Source organism: Sapajus apella, unplaced genomic scaffold, assembly GCF_009761245.1.
Source record: "Sapajus apella isolate SASKATOON/1434 unplaced genomic scaffold, GSC_monkey_1.0 scaffold67, whole genome shotgun sequence".
NCBI lineage: Eukaryota > Metazoa > Chordata > Mammalia > Primates > Cebidae > Sapajus > Sapajus apella.
In genome coordinates, this window is record NW_022437007.1 from 3246130 (window position 1) to 3260798 (window position 14669).

A 14669-nucleotide genomic window follows, 5' to 3' on the forward strand; every position below is an offset into this window, starting at 1 on the left:
CAGTATAGATGATAAGGGCTTAAAAAATATAAAGTTTATTAGCCAGGAGAGGCTTCTCTATGTCACACGCATTAAAATGGCCTGCCCAGCTTAAGTTGTATCATCAAGATCAAGTCAAAGTCAATATCAAATGAAGACCAAGCTAGTCTTATGCAAGAGCCAGTGATAAGCATATAGATAGAAGTCCAATATCCTAGTCTAATACACGAATTTTATAAAATATTAAAACAAAGAAAAATGAGACAGAAAATGACTAAAGCTTTGCCCCCATCTTTCTGCTCCATCTCTATTTACAAATAAATAAGATACTAAAAGTCATTAAAATATCTGAACAAATCCTGATGTCACTGAAGCCTAAAAATTACCACAACGCTAACATTCTACCTCTTTAATCGTGCACACTGCTCTTCCTCCCAGTTCCCAGGAAAACTCAAAAGTCATTTTCTATGATCTAACCAATAACAAATGGAGAATGACTGAGAGCCCTGTTGCTTTCTAAATAGAAAAATTGTTTGTTTGTTTTCTGAAATGGAATATCACTCTGTTGCCCAGGCTGGAGTGCAGTGCAGTGGCGAGATCCTCAGCTCACTGCAATCTCTGCCTGCCAGGTTCAAGCAATTCTCCTGCCTCAGCCCCCTGAGTAGCTATGATTGGCACCACCATGCTTGGCTGATTTTTGCATTTTTAGTTGGCAGGGTTTTGCAATGTTGGCGAGGATGGTCTGTATCTCTTGACCTCCTGATCTGCCCTCCTCGGCCTCCCAAAGCACTGGGATTACAAGGTGTGAGCCACCACGCCTGGTCTGTATTTTTAATTTATTTATTATTTTAGTTAGGCTTATAGAAGAGATGGCTTCAGCATTAGGTAATTTTGTTAATCCATCCAGCTGAACTGTGCAAAAGCTTAGGGCTTGCTATGTACAATTTCTATTTACATAAATCGGTTAAACCAGATAAGCTTTTTGCCTTTTTTCTTCTGCAAGGTAACAAATATTAGCTTAACCAATATAATTTCAACACTGGTACGTACACAAAAATAAAGAACTCACTGCATTGCAACAGTTCTACTTAGCATGGGGTGTACTATCATTGCATATCACCGCTTGGCCGGCTAGAGAGGGTGCTGGAGGTTCCAGTGACCCACATGCTTAGCTCCATTTTCAGAGTTATCTCCACAGCCCATCTACACTGAGACATAATGAAACGTTCAACACAGGAGTGTTCCAGAAAAGGTGAAAAAATAGCTCAAAGCATCTGAGACTCTTTAGAAAGTAGCATCACCAATCTGCCTTTGCTGTACTAAAGAAAGTCCAAGACATTCTGCTCCACCAAAAGAAACAATAACTCATTGTGAATGTGCAACCATAATATGCACAAGGCAGTGTCTGGAAGTCTGCAGAGAATTATTTAAAGAAGCAATGCATTATGTAAAAATTATTATTTTTAATGTTGTATGATCACATTTGAGTGGATGCTGTATGTTATGTCTTACATGTGACGCTTTCCTGTTGTGTATGTGCGTGCGTGTATGTTTGTGTGTAAATGTTCACATTCATTTTCTAATTGAGGAAAGCATAAGTGATTTGCCAGAAATTATTGAGGTATTGAACAGCATTGGCAGGCCCCAAACCCAGAGCCAGCTGACTTTGAAGCCTATAGTTTCTGATTATACTGCACCACCTTTAAAGCAAACAAAAACCTCTGTGATACACAGCTTCAAGCAATATAAATCACTGCCTTTGTATGTGAGAGAATATGAAAGACCACGGACACAGCTTTGCAGCTACCACAGTAGAAATGTCTGAACAATCTTGGGAAGCTGTCTTATATGACAGGCAATAGTCAAAATCAGTGGAGTACCAAAAAGCTGCAGCCGTGGTCCATAGGAGTGAGCACAGACTAGAAAAGAAGTTTGATGAGTTTCTTCACTCACACTTGGATAGGTTTTCATCATCAATCGGTGCATTAATTCTATCTGGCTCCGGGAAACAGTCATTTGGTTAATAGCTCTTTTGTGACCAAAGGAGTACATGCACAATCCCAAATGACTTAACTTCCAGCTGGGGAGGAGTTTAGGCAGAGGAGAAAAAATAATCTAACTTCATTATTTTTCAAATCATATGAGGAAGAAAGTTGGAACAAACTGTCTCACTATTTTTGTTGGGAAAGACCTCTGTTTTATTTTGACATAGGCCACTGAGACACAGGAGGCGATTTTCATGCAGAAGTATTTTCTTGAGTCAGTATAAATGGAACAAAGAAAATACATGAAATAGAAAATGTCCTTTAAATGTTCAGATTTGTTGAGTCCCACTGTGAAACTTTTATATTAAAAAGTTTGAAGAAAATTCTAATGACCTATCTTAACATCATAACGTTATATCTTTGAAAAGGTGAAAAATAATTGTTCAGGAACTAAAAACCTGGATTTTTAAAAAATTGAGTTCTTTGCCCTGCTGCACACATAAAATGATCTATTATGTGGTTTTTACATATAATAAATTATATTATAGAAATGTTAAGACAGAAAGATAAAGTTATGGTTATAATTTTCTTGTTAGGTGATAAAACAGGAAGAACTTGGCAAGGATCTTTCTGACTGCACTTTGTATGATCTACTGAAATACGATGATTTTAATGCTGACAAGCATCTGGCTCTTGAAGAATTTTATAGAGCATTCCGTGAGTACAAGATTCATTCTCCAATTTCTCTTTGTTCTTTTTCCTGTTGCTTTACACAATATGGTCTGTTTGCTTGCTCTGATAGTACAAGCTGTTTCTGAAGAAAAGTGATATAATTTAGTGAATTTAAGTTTTGAGTTGTATTGAACCATGAAAAAGCTAAGGGATTTCGTAGTTCTGAAATGGACGGTTAGAAATATTTGATAACCATGAATATCATCAATTCTTATTGATTATAATTTAAGATATTAGATCCTTTTTTTTTTTTTTTTTTTTTTGGAGATGGAGTCTCACTTCGTTGCCATGCTGGAGAGTGCAGTGGTTGATCTGGGCTCACTGCAACTTCTGCCTCTCAGGTTCAAGCGATCCTTCTGCCTCAGCCTTATGAGCAGCTGGGACTACAGGCATGCATCAGCATGTCCGGCAAATTTTTGTATTTTTAGTAGAGATGGGGTTTCACCATATTGGCGAGGCTGGCTTCAAACTCCTGACCTTGTGATCCGCATACCTTGGCCTCCCAAAGTGCTGGGATTACAAGCGTGAGCCATTGCGTTTGGCCACGACATTAGTTTCTCAATACTGCTTCCAAGATTATTTTAGAGGAGGAGCAGCTTCTGACCAGTTGTCACCATGTATCAGACACAATTATTTACACAAATTTTTTAACTTCACTGGGAAACCAAAATGGATTAATAAAATGTAGTCTTCAGATTGACTAAATGTGTTTTTTAGAACAGAGTCATAAAGATGACTTGATTAACCAAAATTACTTATCAGGTTATTCTTTAAAAATAATTTAAAGAGGCTGCCAATGGGTGGTTGGCACTTGTAATCCCCGTACTTTGGGAGGCCATGGCGGGTGGATCACCTGCAATCAGAAGTTCAAGACCAGCCTGCCAACATGGTGAAAACTTGTCTCTACTAAAATTCAAAAGTTAGCTGGGAATGGGGGTACATGCCTATAATCACAACTACTGGGGAGGCTGAGGTAGGAGGATAGCTTGAACTTGGGCATGGAGGTTGTGGTGAGCCAAAATGGCACCATTGCACTCCAGACTGGGCAACAGAGCAAGACTCTATGTAAAAAAAAAATTTTTTTTTTTTTAAATAAAATGATTCAAAGAGGAAGGACTAAGAAACAATAATCAAACAAACAAACAAAAAGGATTTAGGAGGTATGTGTAAAAGGAAGAAAATAAATTCACTAGTTGGTATTATAAATCACCAAATAAAGAAAATTAAAAAGGATTCAGTTTAATTCAGAACATGAAATCAATATTCTTTTTTTCCTCAGAAAAGTTATGGAGTAGAATATGTACTTGTGTAAAACGATCTTTTTTGAATTATAACCCTGACATTTGCCATTTATCAGCTGTATGATGTTGGAGAAATTAGTTAAATGTATTTTTATTCTTAAAAATTCATATAAATAAAGATAATTATGTTACTGCATAATTTTTATTAAAACATTGTATTATAATTTTATGTGATAATTCATATAAGCAAAATAATATATGAAAAAGTTGTCACATAATATTTTTAAATCAAGATAAAATACACTCTTTGGCTATAGCTAAGTTGCATATTCACTTTAAGTTACTAGGCAGAATACAACACAGGATGATTGGTAAACTGTTAGTTCTTTACAAGGGTGTTGCTACATTAGGTAGTTTTCAAAAATGATAAAACAAAAGGAGCATTGGCCCAGCCCGGTGGCTCTTGTCTGTAACCACAGCACTTTGTTTAGTAGGGCTAGGTGGGCAGATCACCTGAGGTCAGGAGTTTGAGACCAGCTTGGCCAACTTTGAGAAATCTCATCTCTACTAAAAATACAAAAATTTGCTGGCGCAGTGACAGGCTCCTGTAATCCCAGGTGGTACTCAGGAGGCTGAAGCAGGAGAATTGCTTGAGCCCAGGGAGTAGAGGTTGCAGTGAGCTGAAATCACACTACTGTACTTCAGCCTGGACAAGAGAATGAGACAAGGAAGGAAGGAAGGAAGGAAGGGAGGGAGGGAGGGAGGGAGGGAGGAAGGAAGGAAGGAAGGGCGAGCAACGTTATTATTCTACTTTAAATGAAGGAGATGAAATACACAGAAATTAAGAAATAAGTGCCTGAGTTTCTAATCAAACTCATGTTGACCTAATTATGAAGCCTAAGTTTTTCACCATGCTTCATGCTGTAGTGGCCATTCTTTTGTGTGCTCATGGTGGCACGATAACAGGGAGAAAATGTGGTTTGTTGGGGAATAACTTATGTGTACATATAATAATATGTGTGTGTGTTTGTGTACATATGTCTGTATGAATGATGCTATCATATAAGATAGAAGGGAATAGATGTTATTTTAAAAGCCTACAAAAATGTCGAGCTCAAAATATGATATTTAGTTTTGGAAATCAGGTATACCTTATGAACGTGGGGGAAATTAAATTAATGTTCAGGATAAGTGGATTTAAATTTTTGATGATGAGCAAATGGTATTGGACAGAAAGAATAACATAAATAAAAAGTCACATACTTGGCATATCAGGGCATTTAGAAAAAGCTAATCCAACTGCATTATCTGTTGCAGTTTGAAATTCTATGAAAATGTATAAATTATTTTGGCCATTTTACTAAATAGTTTTAGTAAATAAGTCGTCTAATCTCCTAACTCCTACCTCTATCTCTCAACAGAAAGATATATAGACTTGGCTAAAAAAAGCAGGCAAAATCTACAGCCATCCTTGAAAATAGTTTCAATGGTATATAGTTTACTCAGCATCAACAAGTGTATTAAGTGAATATGTTTGTGTAAGATTTTTATTCAAAATACAGTTATTGCTGGCAGTGAAATAGCGGAAGAGAAACAATAAAAATATGTGAATGAATAACACGTTATTTTTATGATAGCCAACAAAGAAACTGATTAACAATCCCTGACCCTATCAGTAATAATAACTTTGCCTCGAATACTGTGGCTTGCACCTGCCAAAAGGAAAAATAATACTGCGTTTTAGTATAATTTGATGTTGCCAAAGAAAAGAAGGTAGATCAGTGCATTGTTCTGATAAATAATATTTTACAAGTCAGAAATATAAATAATCGATAAAAAGTTTAATTAGTATATAGTAAAACACATTACATATAAAAGTACTAGGGATTATTGAATTTGAAGAGAAGGAAATCTATGTGGATTTCATTAACTCTTAGAAAGTAATATGTGGCTGGCACAGTGGCTTACACCTGTAATCCCAGTACTTTGGGAAGCCAAAGCAGGCAAATCAAGAGGTCAGGTGATTGAGACGATCCTGGCTAATACGATGAAACACTGTCTCTTCAAAAAATACAAAAAAATAACCTGGTGTGGTGGCATGCGCCTTTAGTTCCATCTACTCAGGAGGCTGAGGCAGGAGAATCCCTTGAAACTGGCAGGTAGACGTTACAGTGAGCAGAGATCACACCACTGCATGGGTGACAGTATGAGACTTCATCTCAAAAAAAAAAAAAAGAAAAGAAAGTAATACGTTAAAAATTGTATGGAAAGTATTTGTAGTAAATACAATAAATTTAGTGAGTATAGTAATAATTCTGTCATTAGGTCAAATTTATGTATAATACAAAAGATCTTCATTTTTAATAGTCATAAAGAGATGTTAGTTGGGTAATGAAATTGCTTGGCAATCAGTAATCATCAGATTACTTTTTTCTTTTTAGTTAATCAAAACTATTCCATAACAATGATAAAATGATGTTCACAACATCATTTAGTGGAATTTTTTTTCTAAGTAATACTGCAATTACAGGAAATATTTTAATATTCTTTGTGATCTCACCAAAGAAATTTCTTGTAAAGTATTACATTGTCAGTACTTCATCCTTATTTAAACTAGGCATCAAACTACATAATAGCCCCGCAGAGATAACAGAACTGACCTGTGTGGATTGAATCTGCATTATTGAAAAGATATTTATACTTTAATGAGAATTATAAACACATACCAATTTCCTCCTCTCCCTCTATAAAAATACCTAACTAAATCCACTTGGGTTTTGTGAAGTTTAGTGACAGGCTTTGTAAAATGACATGATTTTAGAAAGGTGGAACATATGAAGGTATCATGAATAAAAAATGTATAACACTAATGGGAAAAGCGATCTATTAAAAAAGCATGTATTATGTACCTTTGTGTATAGAGTGTTGTGATAGTCAAAGCAACTTACAAAGATAGGTTTCCTTTCCCCTAGGAATATATCATCTCAGACAGACAGTGATCAAAATGACAGATACATTAACACTAAAAAGGAATCATTTTTTTCCACATTGAGGATGCATTCCTCCACACAATTTATAAAAAGAAGCTCAGAAAACTAGAAAAGTCTTAAGTGAATATCCAGAGGGATAAACTAAGGCTGAAGAAGTTAGAAACCTATCATGATCCATTAATTGTCTTCTGGTGGATGCAAAGACATCCAGATTTCATAGATTTCATGAGTTCCAGTTTCTTACTCTTTCTGCCATGGTATAAAATGGAAGTAGTACAGGGTAATCTGCAAACAGGAAAAAGCTAATGGTTAAAAACAATAGCCCGTTATCAAGTATTTTTATTGCTATGTTATTACAGTAGTTATATGATGTTTATCAAAAATAGCTTTTTCCTTTATGGATTAGGCAAATAATTATAATCCTTTAACATAGGTATTGAATGATTAATTGTTCAACTTTTCTTTATAAGTTTTGATGTTATATATAATTTGATTTTTACTAACGTATTTAAAATAAATCCTCATTTTGTGCATCAAGTGTTTCATATCATGCCTTGTTTGATTAACAGACATGAAAAGCTCTTTAATAGGATCCAATAAATAGTAAGTTTAGTGACATACTTTTGCACAGAGAAAGGAAATACCAAATCCTCTGTTAAGGTGGTAAGGTGGTGTACATCCTTCACCTTGGAATTTCATTGTCATGAGTATATTCAGTAAAGTGTATTCATCTTTCAGTGCAAAAGTTTCTGGTAGAATTAAAAATGAGTTAATAGTGCCATATTATATACCAAGTACTAAATACTTCATTTTCTTCCAATTCAAATTTAATCAAATTGTAACATCACATATGACTTGCATGGAACAACATACTTCTGATTTAAATCTGTCAGTAAATATAAGTGATTTGCCATCAGACAAGATTATCATATACTAATTCAGGCATTTAATTTCTGATGCTCAAATAAATGTCTATATTTACTTAGTTTGGTGAATAAGCTCAATTGAAACGATGAAATGATGTTATATGCTTATTGCTTTTATACATGAATTACTTTAGTTAGATTTTGTAGATAACCAAGAATGGTATAATCGACTACCTAGAGAAAGAATCTTTGTTTTGAAAATGCTTCCCATGTACTTCATTTCCTGAGTTAAATAATAAGTTAATTTGACTGTGATACTAAACCTTAAAACTGTGTGAAATTTTATGAAGACTATGAACTTTTAAAACTGTATGAGACATTTTGGTAAATGTGATAGATTTTTGAGGTGTTATTAAACTGTTCTAAGATGCAGCTCCCCCAAAATATATATACATATATATGTACTTTAAGGAGTGTATGTATTCTTGTGTGTTAAACTTCTAATGTTATACTATTAAACATTTCTATTAATTCAACATGCTCTTTATATGTACAAATACCCAAAAGAAGGTATGTTTCTAGTGTGCATAAATCCTGTCTCTACTAAAAATCCAAAAATTAGAATCATTTAAACCCAGGTGGTGGAGGCTGCAGTGAGCCGAGATTTCGCCACTGCACTCCAGCCTGGGTGACAGAGCAAGACTCCATCTCAAAAAAAAAAAAAAAAAAAAAAATTAAGTTTTTGTAAGCATAATGCATCAACTGTGAACATCATATTGACATTAATTGTATAATAGCTCTATTGTTCTTCTTTTCTTAAGAGAAGTAACTATGATTCCAAAATTCTCAAATACTAAGAACAGATATTTAAAATCAGCTAATCATTAACATGTATATTCAGAACATCATCACTATATGAAATATTTCTTAATGCAATATATATTTGATAATGACATTATGAGGAAAATAAAATTCATTTTCCAGAGAAAGCAGAACTGCTACACTAAAATATTAGTTATTGAAAGCTTCTAATAATTAGAGCAATAAAAATGAATATTATATTACCATTCATAGATATTAGATTATTAGTATATAAAAACCTTTGCTAAGAAAAATAGCAGAGTTTAGTGAACAAAATACATAAAGAATGTTGCAGTAATATAGGCTAAAAGTGATGATGGAGCCAGAGCCAAAGAAGGAGTAGTAAAAGTGCCGGAATGTGGCCATATCTGTGCGATGACTTATAAACAAAATTATCCTGAATTGGTGAGTGATTAAGTATACATGACAGGGAAAGGATTTGAGTCAAGAATAATGCCCAGATTTCTAGCTTGACTACTAAGGTGAATGATGCTTCTGTTCATTAAATAGAGGGACACACAGAGAGATACAAGTTTAGGGAAAGACATTGAGCTAAATTTGGACAGGTTGGTATATATTTTTAAAAAATACAAAACTTCTGTTTGGAGAATATTGTGGTTCGAATAGGGGACCTCATCTAGAAATAAAGATAGGGAATATATAAGTAGAAACTGAATCTCTAGCATGAAAAGAGAGAAAGAACGAGCAAAGTGGAGGACTTGAGAGCCATCGCGGTAGATATCATAGCAAAATACGGTAGACAGGCATCTTCAACAAAAGAAATTTATTTCTTGTAGTTCTTGAGATGGGGAAGTCTAAGATCAAGGTATCAGCCAATTCAGTGTCTGGTGAAGGCTGTCTTTCTGGCTTGTAAACAAATGTCCATCTTCATGCTGCATTGTCACTGAAAAGAGAGAACGCCCTCTGATGTATCATTTTATAAGGACACAAAACATATCGGATTAGGACCCACCTGATGGCCTCATTAAAACTTAAAGTTATTTTAGGCCCTATCTCCAAATATAGTCACATTGATTCACATTAGAGTATTAACATGTGAAGTTGAAGGAGACACAATTCAGTCTATACCTGAATTAAAACTGAAGTGCACCTTAATAGGTGGTATCAAAGCAGGGCACTACCATGATATTTTACAAAGGAAGAATTGAGCATTTTTCAAAGCTGAGTACAAGGCAAAAAAAAAAAAGAAGATTCTTCTTCTTCATTTATTTGTTTTTTTTTTTGAGAGGGAGTTTCACTCTTTTGCCCAGGGTGAAGTGCAGTGGTGTGATCTCAGCTCGCTGCAACCTCCGTCTTCCGATTTTAAGAGATTCTTCTGCCTCAGCCTCCTGAGTAGCTGAGATTATAGGTGCTCACCACCACACCCATCTAATTTTTGTATTTTAAGTAGAGATGGGATTTCACCATGTTGGCCAGGCTGATCTCGAGCTCCCGACCTCATGATCTGCCTGCCTTGGCCTCCCAAAGTGCTGAGATTACAGGCGTGAGCCACAGCACCTGGCCCAAAAGTGAGCTCTTCTTGGCCACTAGGTTTGGCCGTAAGAAACTTACTTGTAACTTTGGTCATGACACTTTCAATGTAGTTGTAGGGGCAGAAGCAAAAGTGTGGATGGTGGAGAGGTTGGATGTAAGGAGACTGAAGAACAATAATGTTGGATAAAGAAGCAGAACACATAAGCATCCATCAAGTATGAATATATTTAGACAAAATCAAAAACGACTAAAATCCTCTATGGTTTTAGAAGTTAATATGATGGTAGCCTTTGCAAGAAAGGAAAAGGAATGAGATGAAAACACCAGGTCATCTATGGTGCTGGAAACATTCTATCTATCTATCTGTCTCTCTATCTATCTATCATCTGTTCATCTATCTGACAATCTGTCATCTATATTTAACATGCATAGTGGTTTCACAGGCATCTTGACTTTGTTCAGGTGTACTGCTTTATACATCATAATGTGTCACTATTTTGTATCTATGCTATTTAAAAAAACAAAACAACAAAGTTTACCAGGTCAACTGAATTCACCTCTGGCATAGAGCTCAGGAATTCTCTCTAAAAGACTAAACCTTACCTTCAAACACAAAAGCAATGCTAATCCTAAGCTTACTTTGACTTGGGAATCATTGTGTTAGATAATGTTACAGCTACTACAAAATAACCCCATATACACAGATGATTATAATATGAAACCTTGAAGCAAAGGAATCACCTGACATATTTGGAGAATGATTCTTCTATCACATACTGGCATTACAAAATTAATAATGTGCATTTTCTTTTGTATGGTTATTCCTTTGTTGTTGTTGTTTTTGAGACAAGGTCTCCCTTTGTCACCCAGGCTGAGAGTGTGGTGGCAATATCATAGGTCTCTTCAGCCTTGAGCTCCTGCGCTCAAGCAATCCTACCACTTCAGGTTCCCAAGTAGTTAAGACCACAAGAGTGTGCCACCTCATTTGTTTAATTTATTTATTTATTTTAGTAGAGATGGGATCTTGCTATGTTGCCTAGCCTGGTCTCTAACTCTCGCCTTCAAGTGAGCCTCCCAAAGTGCTGGGATTACAAGTGTGAGTCCCTGCACCAGGGCTGATTATAAAACCTTTTTATGTTAAGAGTTTATAGCTGTCCCCTGGCTTTTCTGGTAAATACCACTCAGCATTATTTCCTTGCTTTCTATTTTGTGTTGCTGTTGCTATCTGGGTTCTTAGTAAAAGGATTGTCCAAAATGATTGCTGAGACCCAGCCTATAGACATGTATTCCAAAAGGACAGTTTATTGCTCCTAAACATAGCAAATTATTTGTATACACCAATTGTAATGGTAAAAGAGAGAGGCAATACAAATTTAAACTGTAATATTTTTAAGTCTTAGGTTTTTCCCATCGTAGATTAACCCTGTCCTTCATTTTGTCCCTGAATTACCCATTGGTTAGATGACCTTAATGGGTTGCCACTATTGTGCCTTGAGGCATTCTGACATTCTTCACACTCTGATCTCTAATTGGTACATTTTGCCTTCTAACATAATGATTCATAATTCGAAAAGCAGACACAATTAGTTCAAGTGAAACATTTATTGTATTTATTTCTTAAAGTATTTGCTTTTTCATCATAAATATTGATAGAGTAATGCCTCTTCTGACTCAAAGCGTTATTGCAGTACAATAAAATGAGAATTGGCCAATCATTCTTATTCTCCATGTTGTACCATGTATTGTCAGTCATAACTTAGTGCATCTAACCTAAAGTTTATTTCCAGTGACTACACTATAATAATCTTAGGTAGGGTTTGCCTGAGGATTATGTTTTCAGACTTTCAAATAATTTCTGTAAATCATTGTTACATTGGCATTGGCTTTGTACCGTTTCTCAGGAACTCCTTGAATTGAACTCTGCATGGTCCTGTGTGTGGTTCTGCAACCCTATCTGGGTGGTGTCCTCATAATGGCCAAAATCTGTGAGCAACTTGAGTCAGTTGCCCTGTGATTTTTGTCCAAATTTCTCTAGCAACTTCTGTTCCTTGGCTTTACCCTAAAGGTTGTCAGTTACACGGCTGCGGAGGGCTGACCGCTTTGAACAGAGTTGTTGCAGCCTGGCGCCAGAGCCTTAGCTTCATTTTAAAGTATCTCAAATTTCCAAACTCTTTCCACTGATGGGATTTAATTTTAAACTAGTCAATTATTGTTCAACAATTTAAAGCAATTTGAATGCAATATATCATGTTCAATTACTGCCTCTTTTCTGAACTCCCTTCTCTGGGTTAGCCTGGGAGAAGAGGAATTTTATTTGCATTACTCAGTTGAAAGTTTCTTAACTGGATTCTGCTCTGCCAAATGATCTTTCAGAAATGCATTTATCTATCAAATAAATGTCACTATAATATGTAAAATCAAGTATTTTTAAAATATAAAATATACATGTTTAAATAATTTTAATATTTCTAAAAACTTAATTTGGAAGATAGTATAATACTTATAAAACATATTGTTGCTTTTTCTTTATATATATTTATATGTTCTAAATATATATTTCATAAATTATAAATGTATATTATAAACATTATTTTATATTATAAATATATAATATAAATGTATATTTATACCATCACTACCATCACTACCACTTTCATAAAGTTTCATGGATATAACAAGAGAAAACATGAAACTTGAAGTAGATTTCATCAATTACATACATAAATCATAAAACTTGTGTGTTTATAGAAAGAATAGTTAAAATCATTGTCTTACTAAATAAAAAAAGACAGGGAAAGAAGAAATGAATCAAAACAATAATGGGTTTATTAATTTTTATGAATTTTAAGTCAGATTTTTTAATTACTAAAAATTCTACTAAGTCTTATTTCTGCTTGCCATAATTCTGTATCCATTTTTCTTATGTTTATTTTTGTGTTGTGCTAGTAAAAGTATAAAACAAAAAGTTATAAGAGACTAAACAGGGACCACCTTTAATTTCACAATTCAGTTGTAATCATTCTGAGGCATACATGTTTGTGTGTGTGTGTGATATAATAAAATATGTGTGTATTTTTGTATATAACATATATATACACACACACATGTACACAAATATTTTCTTCTTTTTATTATTTTTTTTCACACAGGGTCTTGCCCTTTCACCCAGGCTGGAATGTAGTGGCACTATCATAGCTCACTGAAGCCTCTATGTCCTTGGGTTCAATTGACCCTCCTACCACAGCCTCTTGAGTAGCTGGGACTACAGGCACGTGCCACCACACACAGCTAATTTTTCTATTTTTTTGTAAAGGCTGAGTCTTGCTATGTTGCCTAGATTTGTCTCAAACTCTGGGGCTCAAGCGATCTGTCCACCTCAGCCTTCCAAAATGCTAGGATTACAGATGTGAGCCATTGCACCTGGCCTACATACACATACATTTTATAAAAATACAACTGTACTACTTTTATTGGCTCAATATTTGTTTTAATTTTCTTTTAATTCGATAGTGGGAACATATCATCAATAAATATAGTTTAAAATGGTATTTTTTGGAATTTTTTTCAATCTTAACTGACAATTTTTAATATTTATGAAGTATAATGTGATGCTTTGGTATACGAATACATTATAGAAAAATTTAATCAAGCTATTTAACATATTCATCACCTCACCAAATGACCATTTTTTTGTTTAAAAACCTATTTTAGCAATTTTGAAATAGACAATATATTATTATTAACTTTGGTCACCATGCAATGTAATAGATCACTAAAAGTTATTTCTGCTGCTTAAAACTTTGGAACATCAACTTCTTCGCTTTTTTATTTCTTCGTATTCTCTCGTTTTTCTAGCCCTACCCTAGCCTCTGATAACCATATGTCTCCTCTCTGTTTCTATGAGATGGGCCTTTTTAGATTCTACATATAAGAGAGACTATACAGTAACTGTTTTAAATACAAATGAATATCATCTTTTAATTCCTGCCATTGTTTGAAAGTATGATAATCTTCAAAATTATAAAGGTAATACTCTATTATCATTCTCAAATTATCACTTTTACCCTTGGAGAAACACTGTCTATTGAAACATAATACAAACAAAAAATGCTGGCCATCCTAATAATTTGAAATTTTCTAGCAGTCCCATTAAAAAAAAGAAAAAAAACAGGGAAAAATCATTTTAATAACATTTTATTTACTTGAACATGTCCAAAATATTATTATTATATCAATATAAGCATTAAGTGCATATTATTCATTCTTTTTTCTTACCAAGTCTTTAAAATCAGGGGTATATTTTACATTATTACAGTACAGGATATCTCAATTTGGATAAGCCAAATGTTCAATAGCCACATGTAGTTAATTACTGGCTACCCTCTTGGACTATGTAACATTAGAGTGTCAATGATTAACAATTTCTCCATCTAAAATGTTATTCCAATTATTTTTAAATATGAATTTAAGTGCAAATTCCATTTTTACATAAATCGCATGGTGTGAACTTTGTATTATTAT

General features: G+C 34.3%; 1 protein-coding gene across 4 annotated transcripts in view; it reads left to right on the plus strand.

Annotated features, from left to right (window-relative positions):
* The window catches only part of FSTL5 (follistatin like 5), an 807250-nt gene that overhangs the window by 416789 nt on the left and 375792 nt on the right, over positions 1–14669 (plus strand). For all 4 annotated transcript variants that reach the window (XM_032248526.1, XM_032248528.1, XM_032248527.1 and 1 more), the window contains exon 6: positions 2561–2681. In XM_032248526.1, coding sequence (XP_032104417.1) covers positions 2561–2681 — 121 coding nt within the window. The remainder of the gene's footprint in view (positions 1–2560; positions 2682–14669) is intronic.